This window comes from Ranitomeya variabilis, chromosome 3 (genome assembly GCF_051348905.1).
Source record: "Ranitomeya variabilis isolate aRanVar5 chromosome 3, aRanVar5.hap1, whole genome shotgun sequence".
NCBI classification, from domain to species: domain Eukaryota; kingdom Metazoa; phylum Chordata; class Amphibia; order Anura; family Dendrobatidae; genus Ranitomeya; species Ranitomeya variabilis.
The window spans coordinates 518,696,144-518,721,974 of NC_135234.1; the positions used below are offsets into that span (position 1 = coordinate 518,696,144).

At 45.4% G+C, this 25,831-nt stretch overlaps 1 protein-coding gene across 3 annotated transcripts in view; it reads right to left on the reverse strand.

The window, feature by feature from the left end:
* ATP11A (ATPase phospholipid transporting 11A) overlaps positions 1 to 14,312 on the reverse strand; it is a 227,158-nt gene extending 212,846 nt beyond the window's left edge. For 2 of the 3 annotated variants that reach the window (XM_077296971.1, XM_077296969.1), the window contains exon 1: positions 13,971 to 14,308. In XM_077296971.1, the coding sequence (XP_077153086.1) occupies positions 13,971 to 14,009 (39 nt within the window). In that variant the 5' untranslated portion in view covers positions 14,010 to 14,308. Of the gene's footprint in view, positions 1 to 13,970 lie in introns of all 3 variants that reach the window. The other variant, XM_077296973.1, reaches the window with a different exon arrangement.
* Between the last annotated feature and the right edge of the window lie 11,519 nt (positions 14,313 to 25,831).

Consider the following 25,831-nt stretch of genomic DNA (forward strand, 5'->3'; position numbering starts at 1 on the left):
TCATCCGTGCCGGTAGAAGTGTGGCAGGAAACCACAAATGACTCTGAATCAAACAGTTTTAGCAAATGTTCTAAAAATGTTCTTCTGAAGTAATCTGCTGAGCACTTTTGTCTTTAAAGAAACATTTAACCTAGACATAAATGTTAAAAATAAACAAGAAATATAGTTGCCCTGGATGTCTGAAATGTATATTCACACTTTTTTTTTTTTGCAGAGATTTTAGAAAATTCATGTATTTGCTACTCCTGTAAAATACTGCATTTTTTCAGCAATAAAAAGGGGGAAAACTGCTGCAAAAATACTACCGTATATACTTGAGTATAAACCGACCCAAGTATAAGCCGACCCCCCCTAATTTTGCCACAAAAAACTGGGAAAACTTAATGACTCGAGTATAAGCCTAGGGTGGAAAATGCAGCAGCTACCGGTAAATTTCAAGAGTAAAAACAGGTACCAATAAAAGTAAAATTAATTGAGACATCAGTAGGTTAAGTGTTTTTGAATATCCATATTGAATCAGGAGTCCCATATAATGCTTCATAAAGTTTGATGGACCCCATTAGATGCTCCATATTAAAATATACCCCATATAATCCTGCATAAAGGTTAATAATGGCCCCATAGATGCTCCATACAGACACTTTCCCCTCATAGTGCTGCACAACCATTATGGCCCCATAGATGCTCCATACAGGCACTTGCCCCTCATAGTGCTGCACAAACATTATGGCCCCATAGATGTTCCATACAGACACTTGCCCCATATAGTGCTGCACAAATATTATGGCCCCATAGATGCTCCATACAGGCACTTGCCCCTTATAGTGCTGCACAAATATTATGGCCCCATAGATGCTCCATACAGGCACTTGCCCCTTATATTGCTGCACAAACATTATGGCCCCATAGATGCTCCATACAGACACTTGCCCCTTATAGTGCTGCACAAATATTATGGCCCCATATATGCTCCATACAGGCACTTGCCCCTTATAGTGCTGCACAAACATTATGGCCCCATAGATGATCCATACAGGCACTTGCCCATATGCTGTGGCTGCAATAAAAAAAAAAAAATCACATACTCACCTCTCCGTCGCTCAGGCCCCCGGCACTTTTAATATTTACCTGATCCTCTTTCCTGTGTGGCTCCGTCTTCAGTGTTCTCCGCACTGACGTTCAGGCAGACAGTGCGCATTGACCAGGTCATCGCGCCCTCTGACCTTAGCGTCACAGTCAGAGGACGCTGAAGACGGAGCCACACTGGAACGGAGGAGAGGTGACTATCGCGCAGTGCTCCCCCTCCCCGTATACTTACCTGCTCCCGGCGCGGTCCCTGCACATCCCTGCTTCCAGCGCCACAGCTTCTGCCTGTACTGAGCGGTCACATGGTACCGCACATTACAGTAATGAATATGCGACTCCACCCTTATGGGAGGTGGAGCCGCATATTCATTACGGTAATGTGCGGTACCATGTGACCGCTCAGTACAGGAAGAAGATGCAGCGCTGGAAGCAGGGATGTGCAGGGACCGAGCCGGGAGCAGGTAAGTATAATTACACAGCCCCCGCTCCCCCTCCCCTGCCGACCCCTGGGTATGACTCCAGTATAAGCCGAGAGGGGGACTTTCAGCCCAAAAAAATGGGCTGAAAATCTCGGCTTATACTCGAGTATATACGGTATGTGTAAACAAGCCCTTAGGCCGCCATCACACTAAAGAGTTTTTCGGACGTATGATAGGCGCAAAAACAACGCATTACACACGGACCAATTATTCTCTATGGGGCAGCTCCTATCTGCCATATATTTCGCAGCTGGGCTGAGAAAATCGCAGCATGCTGCGTTTGTCAGCGTATTGCGCAAAAAAATCCGCCAATTGAATTCTATGGGGGTGAGAAAAATACAGATTACACATGGACCATTAGTATGACTTGCGAGAAAATACGCACTGGTGTTCTATAGAAAAGCCGGTAATTCAGTGCGGTGTACAGTAAAATCACACTGACAGGATAGAATAGAACAGATAGAATAAATGTCTACACATAGAATATATATACAGGGGTTGGACAAAATAATGGAAACACCTGGAAACATCAACAAAAGTTAGTTTATTATGGTGTAGGTCCACCTTTTGCTGCTATTACAGCCTCAAATCTCCGAGGTATGGATTATTACAAGGTGTGAATTGTTTCCAAAGGAATTTTAGCCCATTCTGCAGTTAAAACACCCTCCAGTTCTTTGAGCGACGATGGCGGCGGAAATCGACGTCTAACTTGAATCTCTAAAAGCGACCATAAATGCTCAATAATGTTGAGGTCTGGGGATTGTGGGGACCAGATGAGATGCTCAACTTCATTAGAATGTTCCTCATGCCATGCTTTAACGATTCTAGCTGTATGAATTGGTGCATTATTATCCTGAAAGATGGCGTTCGCCTCCGGGAACAGTGCTTGAACTATTGGATGCATTTGGTCACCCAAAATGCCTAAATAATCTCGGCTGTTAATTCTTCCATGAAGGGATATCATTGGCCCGGGGGATCTCCATGAAATAGCACCCCAGATCATCACAGAACCTCCACCATGTTTGATGGTTGGGAGAAGGCAGTCTGGATGGAATGCTTCTTTCGGCTGTCTCCAAACGTACACTAAGCCGGAGGTCGGAAATAGGGTAAACAATGATTCGTCTGAGAATATCACATGTTTCCACTGCTCGAGGGACCAATTCTGGAGGTTTCTACACCACTCTAAACGCTTGGAAACATTTGTCATTGAGAGCAGCGGTTTTCTAATTGCAGCTATTCCGTGGAATCCAGATTTGTGCAGCTCCCGATGAACAGTTTTTGTAGAAACTGGGTTCTCTATGTGTTCATTGAGCTCAGCAGTGATTTTCAGAGCCGTGGTCTTGCGATCCTCTCTCACAATTCGCTTTAGAATCCAACGGTCTCTCTCAGTCAACTTTGACTTTCGGCCGGACCTGTGCTTTGCTGCGGACGTTTTTCCTTCTCTTTCAAACGCAGTCATTACTTTGGAAGCAGTACCTTTTGACACGCCAAGCACTTTCTGTTACACTAGCGCCTGCCATAAGAGCACCAACAATTTGGCCTCTTTGAAAATCTGAGAGGTCTGCCATTGGTATCAGGTTCTTATCAATGTTCTTACAATTATGCAAAACAAAGTTAATTTACATACACATATCACATAACACAAATAATCAACTACAAAACATTACCATATGTCACGGTTTGCATGTTTATCACATGTTCGAAGATTATTATGCCAAAATGTTAGGTGTTTCCATTATTTTGTCCAACCCCTGTATATATATAATACAGAGCTAGATAATTTAATTGCCGGCTTTTGCTATCTCCTTATCAAACCCGACAGGATATGAAACATCGTTTACATACACTCTGGGGGAGAAAATTGGCGGGAGCCCACGCCAGTTTTTCGTTGATTTAACCCTTTATTTTAACACCTAGAGCCCCCAAATTTTGCACACAGACAGTTCTAGCATGAGTAGTGAATGAAGCAAAAATGGACCGGTCATATGGAGCGCAAGCGACACAGTTCAGCTGGTATTAAAAAGTCTTCATTTAATATTTCCAGTGGAAATAATAAATGAAGACTTTTTAATACCAGCTGAACTGTGTCGCTTGCGCTCCATATGACCGGTCCATTTTTACTTCATCCAGTCTTAACCTCTTCTGAGGCATCCGGCCTGAGCTGCAGCGTGCTATCTGCACAAAAAAACCTCCCATCACCAGCTTGGCGCTCCTGTGAAGCCGCCTATTCTGGACTCTGTTCACAACATTAGTAGTGCGGAATATGTAAAAAAAAATAAGGGATATGAAATGGTTTACTGTATGTAAACCATGTCTCATATTCTGTCGGGTTTGATAAGGAGATAGCAAAAGCCGGCAATTGAATTACCGTAATATATATATATATATATATATATATATATATATATATATATATATATATATATATATATATATATATATATATATATATATATACACACTCACCGGCCACTTTATTAGGTACACCATGCTAGTAACGGGTTGGACCCCCTTTTGCCTTCAGAACTGCCTCAATTCTTCGTGGCATAGATTCAACAAGGTGCTGGAAGCATTCCTCAGAGATTTTGGTCCATATTGACATGATGGCATCACACAGTTGCCGCAGATTTGTCAGCTGCACATCCCAAAGATGCTCCATACAAGGCAGGATGGATCCATGCTTTCATGTTGTTTACGCCAAATTCTGACCCTACCATCCGAATGTCGCAGCAGAAATCGAGACTCATCAGACCAAGCAACGTTTTTCCAATCTTCTACTGTCCAATTTCGATGAGCTTGTACAAATTGTAGCCTCAGTTTCCTGTTCTTAGCTGAAAGGAGTGGTACCCGGTGTGGTCTTCTGCTGCTGTAGCCCATCTGCCTCAAAGTTCGACGCACTGTGCGTTCAGAGATGCTCTTAGGCCTACCTTGGTTGTAACGGGTGGCGATTTGAGTCACTGTTGCCTTTCTATCAGCTCGAACCAGTCTGCCCATTCTCCTCTGACCTCTGGCATCAACAAGGCATTTCCGCCCACAGAACTGCCGCTCACTGGATTTTTTTTCTTTTTCGGACCATTCTCTGTAAACCCTAGAGATGGTTGTGCGTGAAAATCCCAGTAGATCAGCAGTTTCTGAAATACTCAGACCAGCCCTTCTGGCACCAACAACCATGCCACGTTCAAAGGCACTCAAATCACCTTTCTTCCCCATACTGATGCTCGGTTTGAACTGCAGGAGATTGTCTTGACCATGTCTACATGCCTAAATGCACTGAGTTGCCGCCATGTGATTGGCTGATTAGAAATTAAGTGTTAACAAGAAGTTGGACAGGTGTACCTAATAAAGTGGCCAGTGAGTGTATATATATATATATATATATATGTGTGTGTGTGTGTGTGTCTCACTGATATACAGCACAGACCAAAAGTTTGGACACATCTTCTCATTTAAAGATTTTTCTGCATTTTCAAGACTGTGAAAATTTTACATTCACACTGAAGGCATCAAGACTATGAATTAACACATGTGGAATTATATACTTAACAAAGAGGTGTGAAACAACTGAAAATATGTCTTATAGTCTAGGTTCTTCAAAGTAGCCACCTTTTGCTATGATTACTGCTTTGCACACTCTTGGCATTCTCTTGATGAGCTTCAAGAGGTAGTCACCGGGAATTCAGAGAAGAGATACCAGGATGGTGAGAGGATTGCAAAGTATGTCCTATGAGGAATGATTAAAGGATCTGGGAATGTTTAGCTTGCAAAAAAGAAGATTAGGAGGAGACTTAAAGGGAACCTGTCAACCCCCCCCCCCCCTTGAGGCGTTTTTAACTAAAAGAGCCACCTTGTGCAGCAGTAATGCTGCATTCTGACAAGGTGACTCTTTTAGTTCTGGGTGCTGTAACTGCCGAAATAATCAGTTTTGTTATTTGTCCTAAATACCTTGTCTTCAGACAAGGAGGCAGGCCTTTCCCCCCTGCTTTAGACGCCACACAGCCATCACTCACATCTTCTTGGCGCCGGGCGCCACCTCCTCACCGCTGTTTTGAAATGATGCGGCGCCTGCGCTCTTTTCTCCTGCCTTGGGCAGGCGCAGTGAGCGCTGGCGGTCTGTCCTCTGTGCGTACGTACGCCTTGCCTGTGAATCCCAGTCCCGCAGTGTCTTATGATTTATTCATACTACGGGGCTGGGATTCCTGGGCATGCGCAGTGCGTGTCTAAGCCTCTCACCCTCTCCCACCGCCTGCTACACACACACCAGCTGTGAGGATTTGGCAAGGTTCCAGGCGATTGCACAGAGGAGGCGAGTCACCTGAGGATGCACACGCTGTAGCAGGCTGTGGGAGAGGGTGAGAGGCTTAGACACGCAATGCGCATGCCCAGGAATCCCAGCCCCGTAGTATGAATAAATCATAAGACACTGCGGGACTGGGATTCACAGGCAGGGCGTACGTACGCACAGAAGACAGACGGCCAGCGCTCACTGCGCCTGCCCAAGGCAGGAGAAAAGAGCGCAGGCGCCGCATCATTTCAAAACAGCGGTGAGGAGGCGGCGCCCGGCGCCAAGAACATGTGAGTGACGGCTGTGTGGCATCTAAAGCAGGGGGGAAAGGCCTGCCTCCTTGTCTGAAGACAAAGTATTTTGGACAAATTATAAAACTGATTATTTCGGCAGTTACAGCACCCAGAACTAAAAGAGCCACCTTGTCAGAATGCAGCATTACTGCTGCACAAGGTGGCTCTTTTAGTTAAAAACGCCTGGGGGGGGGGTGACAGGTTCCCTTTAATACCTGTCTACAAATATCTGAAGGGATGTCACAGTGTAGAGGGATCATCCTTATTCTCATTTGCTCTTGGAAACACAAGAAACAATGGGATGAAACTGCATGGGAGAAGATCCAGATTAGATATTAGAAAATACTTTTTGACAGTGAGGGTGATAATGAGTGGAACAGGCTGCCACGACAGGTGGTGGTGGTGAATTCTTCAATGGAAGTCTTCAAACAGAGGCTGGACAGACATGTGTCTGAGATGGTTTAGTGAATCCTGGATAGAGCAGGGGGTTGGACATGATGACCCTGGGGTTCCCTTCCAACTATAACATTGTATGATATTTTTATGCATTTATAAGTGCTAATTATAATAGAAGAAAAAATAAAGAAAAGGAGAGAGATAAGTGACAAATTTGCTGGGATATTTTTTGCATCCTTTGTGCTTTTTTTTCTATCCCTTTAAAAATATGTTGACTGTTTTTACGTCTGGGGTGCATTTACACTAGTCAATCAATTACTGGGATGAAGTAAACATCCAGTGTAAACAGGCTAACCATCACCTGACATACGAGCAGAACACTTATTCATCAAATGATTTTTTAGCTTGTTTAAAGCGCATTGTTCTCAGCAGCTCCTCATTCTGTATAAACAGGACTTGTGCTGCCGAGAACAGCGACACTCTCTATGCAAAGAATGGTCGTATTAACCATTGTTCTGTGTGACTGATAGACAGGCTGACTGCGCTAAGCAGACAAACGACCGCCGGCCACTTTGCCGATTAGTGGGCGTCTAACGTGTATGGGTAGGCGTCCTTGTGCCAAAGCTTTATCCACTGATTTCAGTTGGGAAAACCGGCAGCAATTATTCAACATAAGATAATGGATAGGCCATGCAGTTTTTGTACCCTTTATCTAAGGCTTTCATTACAACTGTGCTCCATGTCCTGTGCCTATAATCATACCTCTGCATCAAGCTATTTTTAATACTAGAGTATTATTGATTCAAAATTACTTTGCAGGGTTTCCTAAAATAACCACTCTTCGTATCGTACAACCATTGCTCTAGAATTCAGTGCATACTAAATCCATTCCGGATTCCACCCTCTAAGAATACAGGATGGTTGAGTTATAATGCACCACCGTTTTTCAATATTTTAGGCTTTTCCGACTGTAAACCTACTTCTAACCTTTTAGTTGTGTTGTGTCATGCCTGTAATCTGGTAGATGAAATGATCAGAAGAAACCCTTACCAGACAGTATAATAGGCTCTAACGCACTGCAACATTTGTTTAGGTTGATATCCAATGGTTGAAAAATTCTAGCACTGTTTCCCTCCAGGTAACCAGTTAAGAGACAATTCTAGTTTAAATGTCAAGTTATAGTAACCTATTTTATGCTTTGAACCAAATAATCATAAAAGATCCTGACGTTCCGTACCCATCAGCCAATACTGAAATGTTTAATGGCATATACAAAACGCAATTCTTTTTATAGGGGTTTTTGTATGAATTTTTCAATATGAGCGTTACTTACTCTTAGGCCGGGGACACACTTAACGTATAATAAAACGGTCCGTTTTTCACAGACGAGAATCGCACAAATGTTTCAAAAACAGTGATCCGTGTGCAGTGCGAGGATGCGAATTCCTCGCATCAAATGATCCGTGTGACATCCGTTTGACATCCGTATGGCATCCGTATGCCGAGATTTTCTCGCAGGCTTGCAAAACCGACATCTAATGGATTTATGTGCTCAAATGTTCGTTAAAACATATATATATATATATATATATATATATATATATATATATATATATATATATATATATATATATATATATATATATATATATATATATATATATATGTCATTGAGACACATATATATATATTCTGCCTTTATATTTAATTCAGCGCGATATCTGTGAAAATCCGGTAATTCAATTGCCGGCTTTTCATTTCTCCTGCCTAAACCCGACAGGATATGAGACATGGTTTTCATACAGTAAACCATCTCATATCCCCCTTTTTTTTGCATATTCCACACTACTGTTAGTAGTGCGTATGTGCAAAATTTGGCCTCTGTAGCTGCTCAAATAAAGGGTTAAATGGCGGAAAAAATTGGCGTGGGCTCCCGCGCAATTTTCTCCGCCAGAGTGGTAAAGCCAGTGACTGAGGGCAGATATTAATAGCCTAGAGAGGGTCCATGGTTATTGGCCCCCCTGGCTACAAACATCTGCCCCCAGCCACCCCAGAAAAGGCACATCTGGAAGATGCGCCTATTCTGGCACTTGGCCACTCTCTTCCCACTCCCTGTAGCGGTGGGATATGGGGTAATGAAGGGTTAATGCCACCTTGCTATTGTAAGGTGACATTAAGCCAGATTAATAATGGAGAGGTGTCAATTATGACACCTATCCATTACTAATCCAATTGTTTGAAAGGGTTAAAAAAACACACACACATGATTAAAAAGTATTTTAATTAAATAAACACACAGGTTGTTATAATATTTTATTGCTCTCTCAATCCATTTTAAGACCCTCGCTTGGCAAAATAATAAACCCACAAAATACATATCCTCAGATGAACCGTCACGTCCCACGAGGTAATCCATCTGAAGGGGTTAAAATATTTTACAAGCAGGAGCCCTGCTAATGCAGCTGTGCTCCTGCTTGCAAGCCCCGGCGAATGAAGGAAATGTAGGTCAATGACCTATAGTTACCTTCAGTCGCGGTGATGCGCCCCCTGCAGGTTGTCCTCATATGAGCTCAAGCGTGGGAAAAAGTTCCCAGGCTGCAGTTCATGAGGACATCCACCAGAGGGCGCATCACCGCAACTCAATGTAAGTACAGATCACTCAGATTTCCTTTCATTACCCGGGGATTACAACCACGAGCGAGTGCATTAGCGCAGCTCATGGCTGTAAAATAATTAACCCCTTCAGATGGATTACCTCGTTGGACGTGAAAGATCATCGGAAGGTATGTATCTTGTGCGTTAATTATTTTGCCAAGCGAGGGTGTTCTGATGGATTGAGAGAACAATAAAATACTAAAACAACCTGTGTGTTTATTTCATTAAAATCATTTTTAATAATGTGTGTGTGTCTTTTTTAACCCTTTCAGACAATTGGATTAATAATGGATAGGTGTCATAATTGACGCCTCTCCATTATTAATCTGGCTTAATGTCACCTTACAATAGCAAGGTGGCATTAACCCTTCATTACCCCATATCCCACCGCTACAGGGAGTGGGAAGAGAGAGGCCAAGTGCCAGAATAGGCGCATCTTCCAGATGTGCCTTTTCTGGGGTGGCTGGGGGCAGATGTTTGTAGCCAGGGGGGGCCAATAACCATGGACCCTCTCCTGGCTATTAATATCTGCCCTCAGTCACTGGCTTTACTACTCTGGAGGAGAAAATTGCGCGGGAGCCCACGCCAATTTTTTCCGCCATTTAACCCTTTATTTGAGCAGCTACAGCGGCCAAATTTTGCATATACGCACTACTAACATTAGTAGTGTGGAATATGCAAAAAAAGGGGGGATATGAGATGGTTTACTGTATGTAAACCATGTCTCATATCCTGTCGGGTTTGTGAAGGAGAAATGAGAAGCCGGCAATTGAATTACCAGCTTTTCTATAGAACACCGCTGCGTATTTCTCGCAATGCACACGCATGCTCCGTGTGTAATCCGATTTTTTCGCGCACCCATAGACTTGCATTGGCGAGTCTCGGCCGAGATACGCTGACAATCGCAGCCTGCTGCGAGTTCCCTCGGATCCGAAATACGGTGGAGAAAATATCGAATGATGGGAGCTGAACCATAGATTAACATTGGGCCGAGTGCTATGCGATTTTTTATCGCATAGCACTCGTCCGTATTACGGTCTAGTGTGACCCCGGCCTAAAGACCAGAGTCAGCAGGAGAAAGGCAGCACTGTAGTAAGTACTGAACAAATAGGGCAAGCCTATGGAATAAAAAAAAATATCTGGAAATCTCCTTTAATGTGATGGACAATGCCACATCTCTACGAAATGTAAGAAAACTGTCTGCTGTCAATTACAAATCATGTGCTAAAGTAGCTGCCCCGATGACCAGTACGTGACAGGGCAGCCTCTCCGGCGACTACTTATCCTAGGTGCAGTTCCCTGACTGACCTGAGGGTAAGGGGGCGCCAGAGAGCTGTGACTGTGTAAGCTCTGTCACAGATTGGTGACGGTGGGGGGAATATCCGTATCCCCTGCCTCTCCTCTCTTTTATTTTCCTTACAGTAGCCTAGGCACATTTGGATATCTCCTCAACAGATGTCCTAGACAAAAAAATCCCTAATGGATTAAAATAAAAAGTCAGGTCCGAGCTGAAAGTAGATCATGTGAGACAGCGCTTTCCTAGCACCACTGCGCTTTGTTTTTTTCGATTGGTGTGATGGTGGTCAGACCCCCACTAATAATCACATAACCCAATGATATGCCATCAATGTCTATAATGAGTCAATTGTATAGGCAGCCAAATGAATATAAAGAAAATCTAGAAAACTAGAGCTTACAGGTATCCCTTATTAGGGATTAATCCATTAGGGATTATACCTGTAAGCTCTAGTTTTCTAGATTTTCTTTATATTCATTTGGCTGCCTATACAATTGACTCATTATAGACATTGATGGCATATCATTGGGTTATGTGATTATTAGTGGGGGTCTGACCACCATCACACCAATCGAAAAAAACAAAGCGCAGTGGTGCTAGGAAAGCGCTGTCTCACATGATCTACTTTCAGCTCGGACCTGACTTTTTTCACTAGGGGCATGAAAGGCCCTTGCAGCCGCTGGAAGAAATTGGAGTGCAGCAGTGAGGCATGGTACTTCGCTTGCATTAATGTCACTTTATTCTTGTGACTGGCCGGGTTCACAGTGGTTGAACCCATATTATTCAGACATCAGCATTAGCAGGTTTGGTACTCAAATAATTTTTTTTTTGTAATATTACTACTACAATTACTTATTATTAAAACACTACTACCCTTTAATGAAATGGTGCCAAAAATCACGATTAGCGCCAGGGGGGAAACTTTCTAATACACATGAACTTTGTGTAGGATTCACCCCCTGAGCACAGGCATCTGCCGTACAACACACAACACAGACGCTGTTACATAAGACGTGGACACTTAATAGACGAGACACCCAGCATGTGTTTATATACAAGACCACCATAACAACCCAAGAGTCAAAGCAGATAGGCAAAACTGCATTAGGCCTATGGAAGGCAGTCAGCTCTGACCCAGATTCCTGTCTCAGATAGGGTAAACCTTATTAACATAAACTCACTATTCAAAAATACCTATATATGTACCATGCTTGTTCCAAGGAATGGACAAAGCAAGGCGCCGACAGTAATACAAGTCATGAGATTTTGAAGATCTTGTGAGCATTCACGTCTTATTAGAACTGCTCACAGCGGACACACAAGTTTCAGACACAAGGAAGCATTGTTTGGAAAGAACTGGAAGTTTTCTAAGTTTTTGATTAAATCTCATTGCACAATGTTAGATTCATGTTATGCCTCATTGCTTTACTTGAAATTCATCAAACCTTTCATGTTTTACTTCCAGAACAAATAACCTGGGCATTGAACAAGCTAATCTGTCTGATTATTTACAAATATAATATTGCAATATTACTGGTGTAAACGTCTTCAGAAATAAACAGTGTGAACATAGTTACAATGTATTCGTCATGTAACAAGTGTCGCCTGTCACATGGCATAAGCTTAAAACTGGCAATTTCATAAACAAAGGTGATGACAACAAACTATTACAGATTTTGTTTTATACTTTCACACGCCGCCCACCCCGGTATATTATCAGACACATATTCTGAAAGGCTATGTGCACACGTATTTGTGAGGGCTGCGGATTTTTCCGCAGTGGATTTGATAAATCCGCAGGGCAAAAACACAGCTTTTTTCCTGCGGATTTATTGTGGATTTACCGCGGATTCCACTGCGGTTTTACACCTGTGGTTTTCTATTATGAAGCAGGTGTAAAACCACTGCGGAATCCGCACAAAGAATTGACATCATGTGGAATGTAAACTGCTGCGTTTCCGCGCGTTTTTTTCCGCAGCATGAGCACAGCGTTTTCTGTTTCCCATAGGTTTACATAGTACTGTAAACGCATGGGAAACTGCTGCGGACCCACAGCTGCGGAAACACTGCAGATCTGCAGCTAAATCCGCAACGTGTGCACATAGCCTAAAAAGTATATAAACTGAAGTTTATCACAGTAACATAGTATACATAATACATGACATCTGCAGTCAGACAGCACTCAGCATGGCTTGGTGTCGGCGGTAAGCATATTTGTGCATGTTTCCACCTGTCCAGGTCTTATGTACATGTGTAACATATGCATATGTTAAGGGTCACACAAACCAGTAGCTATAGGTATAGTATCTAGCTACATAGTCATCTATATCTAAAAAACATAAAACGGAGCAGCACCAAAATACTTAATAAGACCATGTTCACACGTTCAGTATTTTCCTCTCTTTGGTCAGAACCAGGAGTGGAACAATAAGGGTATGTGTCCACGGGCCGTATTACATCTGGAATAGCTGTGGATTGAACGCTGCATAGAGCCGCAGCGTTCAATCCGCAGTGTCCAGATGTTACAGCACAGTGGAGGGGATTTTATGAAATCCCGTCTCCACTATGCGTGCTAACACGCACCCGGCGGCCCTGCGTTTCCAGACATGTCGCGCGTTTTTTTAGAACGCAACATATCCGCTTACACAGGGCCCTATGTGTGGGGTGCGATGATTCCGGATGTGTGCAATGAACACATCCGGCATCATCGCGTCTACAGAAGGGGGCAGAGCTTTGGGCGGAGCGAGTTTTCCGCTCCGTCCAAAGCGCCGGCCATCCTGATTGTGGACACATACCCTAAGGCTGCCGTCACACTAGCAGTATTTGGTCAGTATTTTACATCAGTATTTGTAAGCCAAAACCAGGAGAGGAACAATTAGAGGAAAAGTATAATAGAAACATATGCACCACTTCTGCATTTATCACCCACTCCTGGTTTTGGCTTATACATATTAATGTGAAATACTGACCAAATCCTGCTAGGGTGACGGCAGCCTTAATGAGTACAAGGCATATTAGACATATACCCACATTAGTCCAGAATAATATAGAACTAAAGAAAAGCTGTGCAGAAAGGTGGCCTTGGCGAACCCATAGGCTACTGGCAGTGCCCTGTCCTGCACAGCTTGATCTCCAATGTTTAGTTCAGGAGGCGGACACCTGCTTAACCCTATGAGGCTGATGACTGCTCATCCCCCAGAGGTTGGTGGCCCCGAGCTGCCTGCCATAGAGCCACTTGGCATTACATAGGACTATGCTCACAGGATTCATGCCCTATAGAGTTAAAAGGCAAATTGGGTTCCTCTCCATGCCGGCTGTGTATTTCCCTGCAGCCATCACGGAGCACATAGCTGTAGTTTACAGAAAGTTTAGGGAGCCCCCCTGTACAGGTTACATGCACCTGGTAATGTAAGGACCTTATGTAATGCTGGAGCCGAGGCAACAACAAGTGAGGAGGACATCATCATCATGCCTGGACTTACGTATCTGGTGATGAGGCGCCTCAGCAGGCTGCAATCCATGACTAGTGGCAGCTGCCTGACACCTCTGTGCCTCCTTCCCGCTCGCCCAGGGTCACCATCCAGTCGCCAGTCACAGATGATCAGGATGCCCAAGTGCCAATGGCTGGGGGGCAGCAGAAGCTGCGGGCAGTGCCAATGGCTGGGGACGCTTCACATGGGCTGCTAACAAGTGTGGAGGCGCTCCATGCTGCCCCAGGTGCTGCGCCTAGGTGTAGTGCTGGCAGCCTCCGCATGCCCCCTCCTGGGGCTCGCCACTACAGCAGCCTGTCCTCCTCTGTGATGCTCCCGTGCCCGTCTCTGGTCACACCCCCTCCCATCTCCGGTAATATCGGGGCTAGGGCCGCCTCTCCCGGCTCCTCCCTCCTGTCATGGTTTGTCACTACACCCCACCCCCAGCTTTTACTAAGCGCCCCCTCCTCTTCATCAATCTGCTCTAGTCCTGGCATCCGGAGCTATATTTATCTCATCGGGCGACTTCTCCAGCTGCTGCCTACCCAGGAGTGATGGGGGCTCAGAGATGCCGTCCTGTGGAGAGCAGGCAGAGTGCTGTGTGCACTGGAACCACAGAGGGGGACGCTGTCAGCCTGTAGCCTCACTGACACATCACATCATGTGGCGCCCCCTGAGGATGGCTCCTGTCATGTCTGACAGGCTGGAGCTGATGATTCAGGATGATAGTCGCCTCTTGGCTGCCTCAGAGAATAATGTCTAATCTGCTGCTGCCTGGAGCTTGTTTGGACAAGGCGGCTTCTCATGCCACAAGCATGTCCTACTCATCTTCTAGTCTGTTCTAACTTCTGTTTAGGCCACGTTCACACGATCAGTGTTTTACCTCAGTATTTTACCTCAGTATCTGTAAGCCAGAACCGGGAGAGGGTGATAAATACAGAACTGGTGACTAGTGATGAGTGACGATACTCGAGATTTCTCGAGCACGCTCGGATTTTTTAGTGCTCAGAGATTTAGTGTTCTTCGCTGCAACTGAATGATTTACATCTGTAAGGCTACTTTCACACTAGCGCCGTGCACTGCACGTTGCAATGCGTCGTTGTGGAGAAAAAACGTATCCTGCAAAGTTGTCTGCAGGATGCGTTTTTTCCCCATAGACTAACATTACCAACGCATTGCAACGCAGTGCCACACGTCGCAACCGTCGTGCGACGGTTGCATCATGTTTTGGCGCACCGCCGCCACAAAAAAAGTTACATATAACTTTTTTTGTGCGTCGGGACCGCCATTTTCGACGCCGCATGCGCTGCCAAAGCTCCGCCCCCTCCTCCCCGTACCTTACAATGAAGCAGCAGAAGCGTCTTAAGACTGCTTCTGCTGCCAACGTCGGGCATTTTCTTCACTGTATGCGTCGGTACGTCAGGCCGACGCAGCGCGACGGCCCCGTACCGACGCTAGTGTGAAAGCAGCCTTAGCCAGCATAAGTACATGTGGGGGTTGCCTGGTTGCTAGGGAATCCCCACATGTACTTATGCTGGCTAACAGATGTAAATCATTCAGCTGCGGCAAGAAAACAAAATCTCCGAGCACTAAAAAATACTCGGAGCACCCCCGAGCATGCTCGAGAAATCTCAAGTAACGAGTATATTCACTCATCACTAGTGGTGACCTGTTCCTATTATACTTTTCCTCTGACTGTCCAGCTCCTGTTTTTTTCTTACAAATACTGAGGTAAAATATTGAGCAAATACTGAGCTTGTGACAGTGGCCTAAGCGGCTTCTTCCATTTTTCCCAAGCTCCATATAAATTACAGGATTTCCAATATTTAGAAATGACTTTCTCAAATGCTGATTCTAAAGGTACCTTCACACTGAACAACTTTCCAACGATAACGATAGCGATCCGTGACGTTGCAGCGTCCTGGATAGCGATATCGTTGTGTTTGACACGCAGCAGCGATCTGGATCCCGCTGTGATATCGTTGGTCGGAGCTAGAAGGCCAGCACCTTATTTCGTCGTTAGGTCGGTGTGTATCGTCGTGTTTGACAGCAAAAGCAACGATGCCAGCAATGTTTTACAATGGTAACCAGGGTAAATATCGGGTTACTAAGCTCAGGACCGCGCTTAGTAACCCGATATTTACCCTGGTTACCATTGTAAAAGTAAAAAAAAAAACACTACATACTCACATTCTGATGTCTGTCACGTCCCCCGGCGTCCGCGCTGCTGCTCAGAGCTTCCTGCACTGACTGTGTCAGTGCCGGCCGTAAAGCCGAGCACAGCGGTGACGTCACCGCTGTGCTCTGCCGGCCCTGACACATTCAGTGAAGGAAGCTCTGAGCAGCAGCGCGGATGCCGGGGGACGTGACAGACATCAGAAGGTGAGTATGTAGTGTTTTTTTTTTTACTTTTACATTGGTAACCAGGGTAAATATCGGGTTACTAAGCGCGGCCCTGCACTTAGTAACCCGATGTTTACCCTGGTTACCCGGGTGCTGCAGGGGGACTTCGGCATCGTTGAAGACAGTTTCAACGATGCCGAAGTTGTTCCCCTGATCGTTGGTCGCTGGAGAGAGCGGTCTGTGTGACAGCTCCCCAGCGACCTAAACAGCGACGCTGCAGCGATCGGCTCGTTGTCTATATCGCTGCAGCGTCGCTGAGTGTGACGGTACCTTAAGACCTCACCAGACGGCCGCTTTTCACCTGTGTTTAGCTATTACAGACTATTGGACTGTTCACATATCTGTGTTTTCTCTCAGACCATGACTCACACCATTTTTTACAGGCATCACAGATGAAACCAATACAAATCTATGTGCCCTGTAAAATCACAGCTCACGAATGGCATCAGTGTATAATCTGTGCTGTCTGGGATTTTACACATGCGAGAAAAATGGACCGATTATTCTGATCAGAGTGTGGTCCAAGTGACATCTGCTTTTTTGTACGTGGAGAAATTAATAAAAAAAGTTTCTTCACCTTCTCCAGTCTCACGATTTGTTAAAATTGGCCAACACTCAAATGTCCCATTGGACCCATTGACTTACATTGCTGATTTTGGATCTGACACTTGGATCAAAATTGGACATGTCTTTGTGATGCGATTCACCCTATAGACTATCACAGGACAAGTGCTGTACATGAAAACCATGGATAGCACTCGGATGTGAAAAATCAGACGTGTGAATGAGCCCTAACATTGTAGAGGATATGAGAAGCTTTGTAATTTAGCCATTTACCCAGGGCTGCCACTAGGATTTTTGGGGCCCCCTTGAGACTCCACCTAGGCAAAATCCCAGCCCCGCCTCCACCCCTCAAACCCACTCATAGAAAAACTCCACATTTGCACCACGTCCTCACCAATCACACATTAACAGTTCCCATCAACAGATCACACATATAGCCAGCAGCTTTTGTTTTGGACAAAACATTTTTAAGCCGCCATCACAACAAGGTAGACTCTTTTGGCCGGGTCCTACTCTACTCTAACCTATTAAACATTTGTTAAAATATACAATACAATTTAGGTATATTTTTATTTATTTTTCAATTTTTAAAATAACCAATAATATCACATACAAGGGACAAATACCACCGCACCATGACCAGATCACATATAACCATCACAGTGACCGGATAATATCACATACAATTGACATATACCACCACAACATGTGCAGACCACATATCACCACCACCTGGTGACCAATAATACCACATACAAGGAACAAATACCACCACACCATGACCAGACCACATATTACCATCACACAGTGACCAAATAATATCACACACATGGGACAAATACCACCACATCATGACCAGACCATATATTACCACCACACAGTGACGAAATAACAGCATATAAAAGGAACAAATACCGCCACACCATGACCGGACAACATATTACCACCAGATAGTGACTGAATACTAAAATACTAATCATTAATAAAAAAAAACACAATGCTAATGTCACCATAAGTGCCATTATACACAGGAGATCTGTACTTAGCATGCAGTGTCCAGGTACAAGTAATACAGTGATTACCGGTGAGATTATACACAGGAGCTCTGTATATAGTGTATAATGTACAGGTAATACAGTGATTACCGGTGACATTATACACAAGAGCTATGTATACAGCATCAGTGTACAGGTTATACAGTGATCAATGACATTATACACAGGAGCTCTATATAGTGTCAGTGTAAAGGTAATACAGTGATCTCTGGTGACATTGTACACAAGACCTCTGTATATAGTATACAGTGTCAGTGTACAGGTAATACACTGACTCACCCGTTACATCTCTAGGTGAAGTCCTTCATGTTCCCTTTTCATCTTCATCCAGCACAGACCGCCATAATTTCTTCCAGCCAGGGCTCGTCTCTGCAGAAAATTACAGTTATCTAGAGCACCGCTTGCAGAACACATTGCTTAATTTTTTTCCAAACTTCTATGCTACACCAGATTAAGAAAAAAAGGCAACAGTGTCGCTCTGCACAGTAACAGGACCGCCCCTCCCCCCATTTAAAACAGTATCCTCAAAAAAATAAAATAAATACATCACTGCAGTAATAATATCCCTTAATTAGCCCCTATGAATAATATCCCCCATCCTGGCCCCCATGTGTCTCATTCCTGGCTCCAGCCATATGTTCTCCCATTCTGCCCCCATGTGATGTCCCATGATCCTGCCCTATCTGTCCCATGATCCTGCCCCATCTGTCTCCATTGTATTCATCCTGCCCCATAATTCTGCACCATGTGTCTCCATCCTGCTCCATGTCTCCATCGTGCCCCATGATCCTGCACCATGTATCTCCATCCTGCCCCATATTCCTGCCCCTGTGTCTCCATTCCTGCCCCCTGTGTCTCCATTCCTGCCCCGTGTCTCCATTCCTGCCCCCTGTGTCTCCATTCCTGCCCCCCGTGTTTCCATTCCTGCCCCCTGTGTTTCCATTCCTGCCCCGTGTTTCCATTCCTGCCTCCTGTGTTTCCATTCCTGACCCATGTGTTTCCATACCTGCCCCCTGTGTCTCAATTCCTGCCCTCTGTGTTTCCATTCCTGCCCCCTGTGTCTCAATTCCTGCCCCGGGCCGCTTTCAATAAAATAAGAAAAAAAAAAAAAACTTTCTCCTTACCTGGCCGTGCTCCAGCGCCGATGTCCACCCTAGGCATTGCAAGCGCGTACTCGTCGGCGAATGACAATGACTTCATACGCCGGCAACGTGCGCGCTGATGTCAGCTGCCATCCTCGGATTGGCTGGCAGCTTTTAACTATTGGGGTGTGGGCCCGCATGGCAATAGTTTAACTGAACCTGCATCTTGGATTCAGGTTCAGTTACTGCACCGGCAGAAGACTGCCGCTGGGGCCCAATGAGCAGAAGAGAGGGGGCCCGATGCGGTCCCCCTCTGTTCATCGGGCTCCATACACCAGTCAGGGCAGTAACTGTTATGATCCGGTGACCTTGGAGCCACAAGAGAGACTGTCTCAGGAGTAGGTGGTACCTGTACTGACCGCAAACCCTAAACTAACAGCGCAACTAGAAGTAGCCGTGGGATGTACCTAACACGTCCTAGACACCTCGACACAGCCGGAGGACTAAATAATCCTATAGATGGAAATGGGAATTCTATCTTGCCTCAGAGCAGAACCCCAAAGGATAGGCAGCCACCCACAAATATTGACTGTGAGTATAAGAGGAAAGACACACGCAGGCAGAAAAACAGGATTTAGCAAAAGAGGCACGTCCAGCTAAATAGAAAAGGATAGGACAGAATTCTAAGCGGTCAGTATTAAAATCCTAAAAAATATCCACAGCAGATAATACAAATATTCTACATCTAACTAAAGACATAGAAAGTATATCTGCATCTCCTGAGAATCCAGCATGACTGAAAAATCCAAACAAAGTCTAAGCTGGACAAAAACACAATGAATTGCACTGAATTGCAAAGCACACTGCATGTGTGCACAGAGACAAAAAACCAGACACTTATCTTAGCTGAATTGGAAGCAGGGCATGAGGAACCAGAGAGAGATGCAATCCCTCCAAGTACAATGGACAACTGGCATGGACTCATGGATCCTGCACACCTAAATACCTAATAGAGCTGCAATCAGCAGAAACACCTGCCTGGATTACAACCCCAAGACAACTGCACTACCACCAACAACCACCGGAGGGAGCCCAAGAGCAGAATTCACAACAGTACCCCCCCCCCTTGAAGAGGGGTCACCGAACCCTCACCAGAGCCCCCAGGCCGATCAGGACGAGCCAGATGAAAGGCACGGACGAAATCAGCAGCATGGACATCAGAGGCAAAAACCCAAGAATTATCCTCCTGGCCATAACCCTTCCATTTGACAAGGTACTGAAGCCTCCGCCTCGAAAAGCGAGAATCCAAAATCTTCTCAACCACATACTCCAAGTCCCCATCAACCAACACAGGAGCAGGAGGATCAACAGAGGGAACAACGGGCACCACATATTTCCGCAATAAAGATCTATGGAAAACATTATGGATGGCAAAAGAGGCCGGAAGGGCCAAAAGAAAAGACACCGGATTGATAATCTCAGAAATCCTATAAGGACCAATAAACCGAGGCTTAAACTTAGGGGAAGAAACCTTCATAGGAACATGACGGGAAGACAACCAGACCAAATCCCCAACCCGAAGCCGGGAACCAACACACCGACGACGGGGAGCAAAACGCTGAGCCTCTTCCTGAGACAACACCAAATTGTCCACCACATGAGCCCAAATCTGCTGCAACCTGTCAACCACAGAATCCACACCAGGACAATCAGAAGGTTCAACTTGCCCCGAAGAAAAACGAGGATGAAAACCAAAATTACAAAAGAAGGGCGAAACCAAGGTAGCCGAACTAGCCCGATTATTAAGGGCAAACTCGGCCAATGGCAAGAAAGCCACCCAATCATCCTGATCAGCAGACACAAAGCATCTCAAATAAGTTTCCAAAGTCTGATTAGTTCGCTCGGTCTGGCCATTTGTCTGAGGATGAAATGCGGAAGAAAAAGACAAATCAATGCCCAGCCTAGCACAAAAGGCCCGCCAAAACCTAGAAACAAACTGGGAACCTCTGTCGGACACAATATTCTCCGGAATACCATGCAAACGAACCACATGCTGAAAAAACAACGGAACCAAATCAGAAGAGGAAGGCAATTTAGGCAAAGGCACCAAATGAACCATCTTAGAAAACCGGTCACAAACCACCCAGATAACCGACATCCTCTGGGAAACCGGAGGATCTGAAATAAAATCCATAGAAATATGTGTCCAGGGCCTCTCAGGGACCGGCAAAGGCAAAAGCAACCCACTAGCACGGGAACAACAAGGCTTGGCCCACGCACAAGTCCCACAGGACTGCACAAAAGAACGCACATCACGCGACAAAGAAGGCCACCAAAAGGACCTACCAACCAAATCTCTGGTACCAAAATACTAGGATGGCCAGCCAACACAGAACAATGAACCTCAGAAATCACTCTACTAGTCCATCTATCAGGAACAAACAGTTTCCCCACTGGTCAGCGGTCAGGTTTGTCAGCCTGAAATTCCTGCAGAACCCATCGCAAATCAGGGGAAATGGCAGAAAGGACCACCCCTTCCTTCAGAATGGCGACCGGCTCAAATACCTCAGGAGAATCAGGCAAAAAACTCCTAGAGAGGGCATCAGCCTTAACATTCTTAGAACCCGGAAGATACGAGACCACGAAATCAAAACGGGAGAAAAACAGGGACCATCGAGCCTGTCTAGGATTCAGCCGCTTGGCAGATTCAAGGTAAATCAGATTTTTATGATCGGTCAAGACCACAATACGGTGCTTGGCTCCCTCAAGCCAATGTCGCCATTCCTCAAACGCCCACTTCATAGCCAACAACTCCCGATTGCCGACATCATAATTGCGTTCAGCAGGCGAAAACTTACGGGAAAAGAAGGCACATGGTTTCATCAAGGAACCATCAGAATTCCTCTGAGACAAAACGGCCCCTGCCCCAATCTCAGAAGCGTCAACCTCAACCTGAAACGGAAGAGAAACATCTGGCTGACGCAACACCGGGGCAGAAGTAAATCGGCGTTTAAGCTCCTGAAAGGCAGAGACAGCCACAGGGGACCAATTCGTTACATCAGCGCCTTTCTTCGTCAAATCGGTCAGGGGTTTAACCACACTGGAGTAGTTAGTAATGAAACGGCGATAAAAATTAGCAAAGCCCAAAAATTTCTGAAGGCTCTTCACAGATGTGGGTTGAATCCAATCATGAATGGCCTGAACCTTAACCGGATCCATCTCTATAGATGAGGGAGAAAAAATAAAGCCCAAAAAAGAAACCTTCTGCACTCCAAAGAGACACGTAGACCCCTTCACAAACAAAGCATTATCACGAAGGATCTGAAATACCATCCTGACCTGTTTCACATGAGACTCCCAATCATTGGAAAAAATTAAGATGTCATCCAAATATACAATCATGAATTTATCAAGATAATTCCGGAAGATATCATGCATGAAGGACTGAAAAACAGATGGAGCATTAGAGAGCCCGAATGGCATCACAAGGTATTCAAAATGGCCTTCGGGAGTATTAAGCGCAGTTTTCCATTCGTCACCCTGCTTAATACGAACAAGATTATATGCCCCCCGAAGGTCAATTTTAGTAAACCAACTAGCCCCCTTAATCCTGACAAACAAATTGGAAAGCAAAGGTAAAGGGTATTGAAACTTGACCGTGATCCTATTCAAGAGGTGATAATCAATACAGGGTCTCAAGGAGCCATCCTTCTTAGCAACAAAAAAAATCCCGCTCCCAACGGTGAAGAAGATGGCCGAATATGCCCTTTCTCCAAAGACTCCTTAACATAACTCCGCATGGCGGTATGTTCCGGCACAGACAGGTTGAAAAGTCGGCCTTTAGGAAACTTACAGCCTGGAATCAAGTCAATAGCACAATCACAGTCCCTATGCGGTGGAAGGGAGCTGGACTTGGGCTCATCGAATACATCCTGAAAATCAGACAAAAACTCTGGAACTTCAGAAGAGGAGGAAGAGGAGATTGACATCACAGGAACGTCATTATGAACCCCCTGACAACCCCAACTAGTCACAGACATAGACTTCCAATCCAACACAGGATTATGTATCTGCAACCATGGAAAACCCAGCACAATAGCATCATGTAAATTATGCAACACCAGAAAACGACAATCTTCCTGATGGGCTGGCGCCATGCACATGGTCACCTGTGTCCAAAACTGGGGTTTATTTTTAGCCAAAGGTGTAGCATCGATGCCCCTTAAAGGAATAGGGTTCTGCAAAGACTGCAAGGGGAAACCACAACGCCTGGCAAATTCAAAGTCCATTAAGTTCAAAGCGGCGCCTGAATCCACAAACGCCATGACAGAAAATGACGACAATGAGCAGATCAAGGTCACAGATAACAGAAATTTAGGTTGTACAGTTCCGATGGTAACTGAACTAGCGATTCTTTTTGTACGCTTTGGGCAGACTGAAATGACATGAGAAGCATCGCAACAATAAAAACACAACCTATTCTGACGTCTGAATCCTTGTTGTTCCGTTCTAGACAGAATCCTATCACACTGCATAGGCTCAGGCATCTGCTCTGAGGACAACGCCACAGCGCGCACAGTTCTGCGCTCCCGCAAGCGCCGATGTCATGATTCTCAATGGCGAGAGAACATAGCCCAGCATATATAAGTACTAGCTCTTGGAAGATGGAATCTAAACTGACCATGAACTAAACCTGCCGCACAATTAACAGTGGCCGGGTAGCGTGCCTACGTTTTATCCCTAGACGCCCAGCGCCAGCCGGAGGACTAACTAATCCTAGCAGAGGAAAATACAGTCCTGGCTCACCTCTAGAGAAATTTCCCCAAAAGGCAGACAGAGGCCCCCACATATATTGGCGGTGATTTTAGATGAAATGACAAACGTAGTATGAAAATAGGTTTAGCAAAATCGAGGTCCGCTTACTAGATAGCAGGAAGACAGAAAGGGCACTTTCATGGTCAGCTGAAAACCCTATCAAAACACCATCCAGAAATTACTTTAAGACTCTAGTATTAACTCATAACACCAGAGTGGCAATTTCAGATCACAAGAGCTTTCCAGACACAGTAACGAAACAGCAGCTGTGAACTGGAACAAAATGCAAAAACAAACAAGGACGAAAGTCCAACTTAGCTGGGAGTTGTCTAGTAGCAGGAACATGCAAAGAAAGGCTTCTGATTACATTGTTGACCGGCATGAAACTGACAGAGGAGCAAGGTTATATAGAGACTCCCACATCCTGATGGGAACAGGTGAACAGAGAGGATGATGCACACAAGTTCAATTCCACCAGTGGCCACCGGGGGAGCCCAGAATCCAATTTCACAACAGTACCCCCCCCTCAAGGAGGGGGCACCGAACCCTCACCAGAACCACCAGGGCGATCAGGATGAGCCCTATGAAAGGCACGGACAAGATCGGAGGCATGAACATCAGAGGCAGTCACCCAAGAATTATCCTCCTGACCGTATCCCTTCCATTTGACCAGATACTGGAGTTTCCGTCTGGAAACACGGGAGTCTAAGATCTTTTCCACAACGTACTCCAACTCACCCTCAACCAACACCGGAGCAGGAGGCTCAACGGAAGGCACAACCGGTACCTCATACCTGCGCAATAATGACCGATGAAAAACATTATGAATAGAAAAAGATGCAGGGAGGTCCAAACGGAAGGACACAGGGTTAAGAATCTCCAATATCTTGTACGGGCCGATGAACCGAGGCTTAAACTTAGGAGAAGAAACCCTCATAGGGACAAAACGAGAAGACAACCACACCAAGTCCCCAACACAAAGCCGAGGACCAACACGACGACGGCGGTTGGCAAAAAGCTGAGTCTTCTCCTGGGACAACTTCAAATTGTCCACTACCTGCCCCCAAATCTGATGCAACCTCTCCACCACAGCATCCACTCCAGGACAATCCGAAGATTCCACCTGACCGGAGGAAAATCGAGGATGAAACCCCGAATTACAGAAAAACGGGGACACCAAGGTGGCAGAGCTGGCCCGATTATTGAGGGCGAACTCCGCCAATGGCAAAAAAGCAACCCAATCATCCTGATCCGCAGACACAAAACACCTCAAATATGTCTCCAAGGTCTGATTAGTCCGCTCGGTCTGGCCATTAGTCTGAGGATGGAAAGCAGACGAAAAAGACAAATCTATGCCCATCCTAGCACAGAATGCCCGCCAAAATCTAGACACGAATTGGGTCCCTCTGTCAGAAACGATATTCTCCGGAATACCATGCAAACGAACAACATTTTGAAAAAACAGAGGAACCAACTCGGAAGAAGAAGGCAACTTAGGCAAGGGAACCAAATGGACCATCTTAGAGAAACGGTCACACACCACCCAGATGACAGACATCTTCTGAGAAACAGGCAGATCCGAAATAAAATCCATCGAGATGTGCGTCCAAGGCCTCTTCGGAATAGGCAAGGGCAACAACAATCCACTAGCCCGAGAACAACAAGGCTTGGCCCGAGCACAAACGTCACAAGACTGCACAAAGCCTCGCACATCTCGTGACAGGGAAGGCCACCAGAAGGACCTTGCCACCAAATCCCTGGTACCAAAGATTCCAGGATGACCTGCCAACGCAGAAGAATGAACCTCAGAGATGACTCTACTGGTCCAATCATCAGGAACAAACAGTCTACCAGGTGGGCAACGATCCGGTCTATCCGCCTGAAACTCCTGCAAGGCCCGCCGCAGGTCTGGAGAAACGGCAGACAATATCACTCCATCCTTAAGGATACCTGT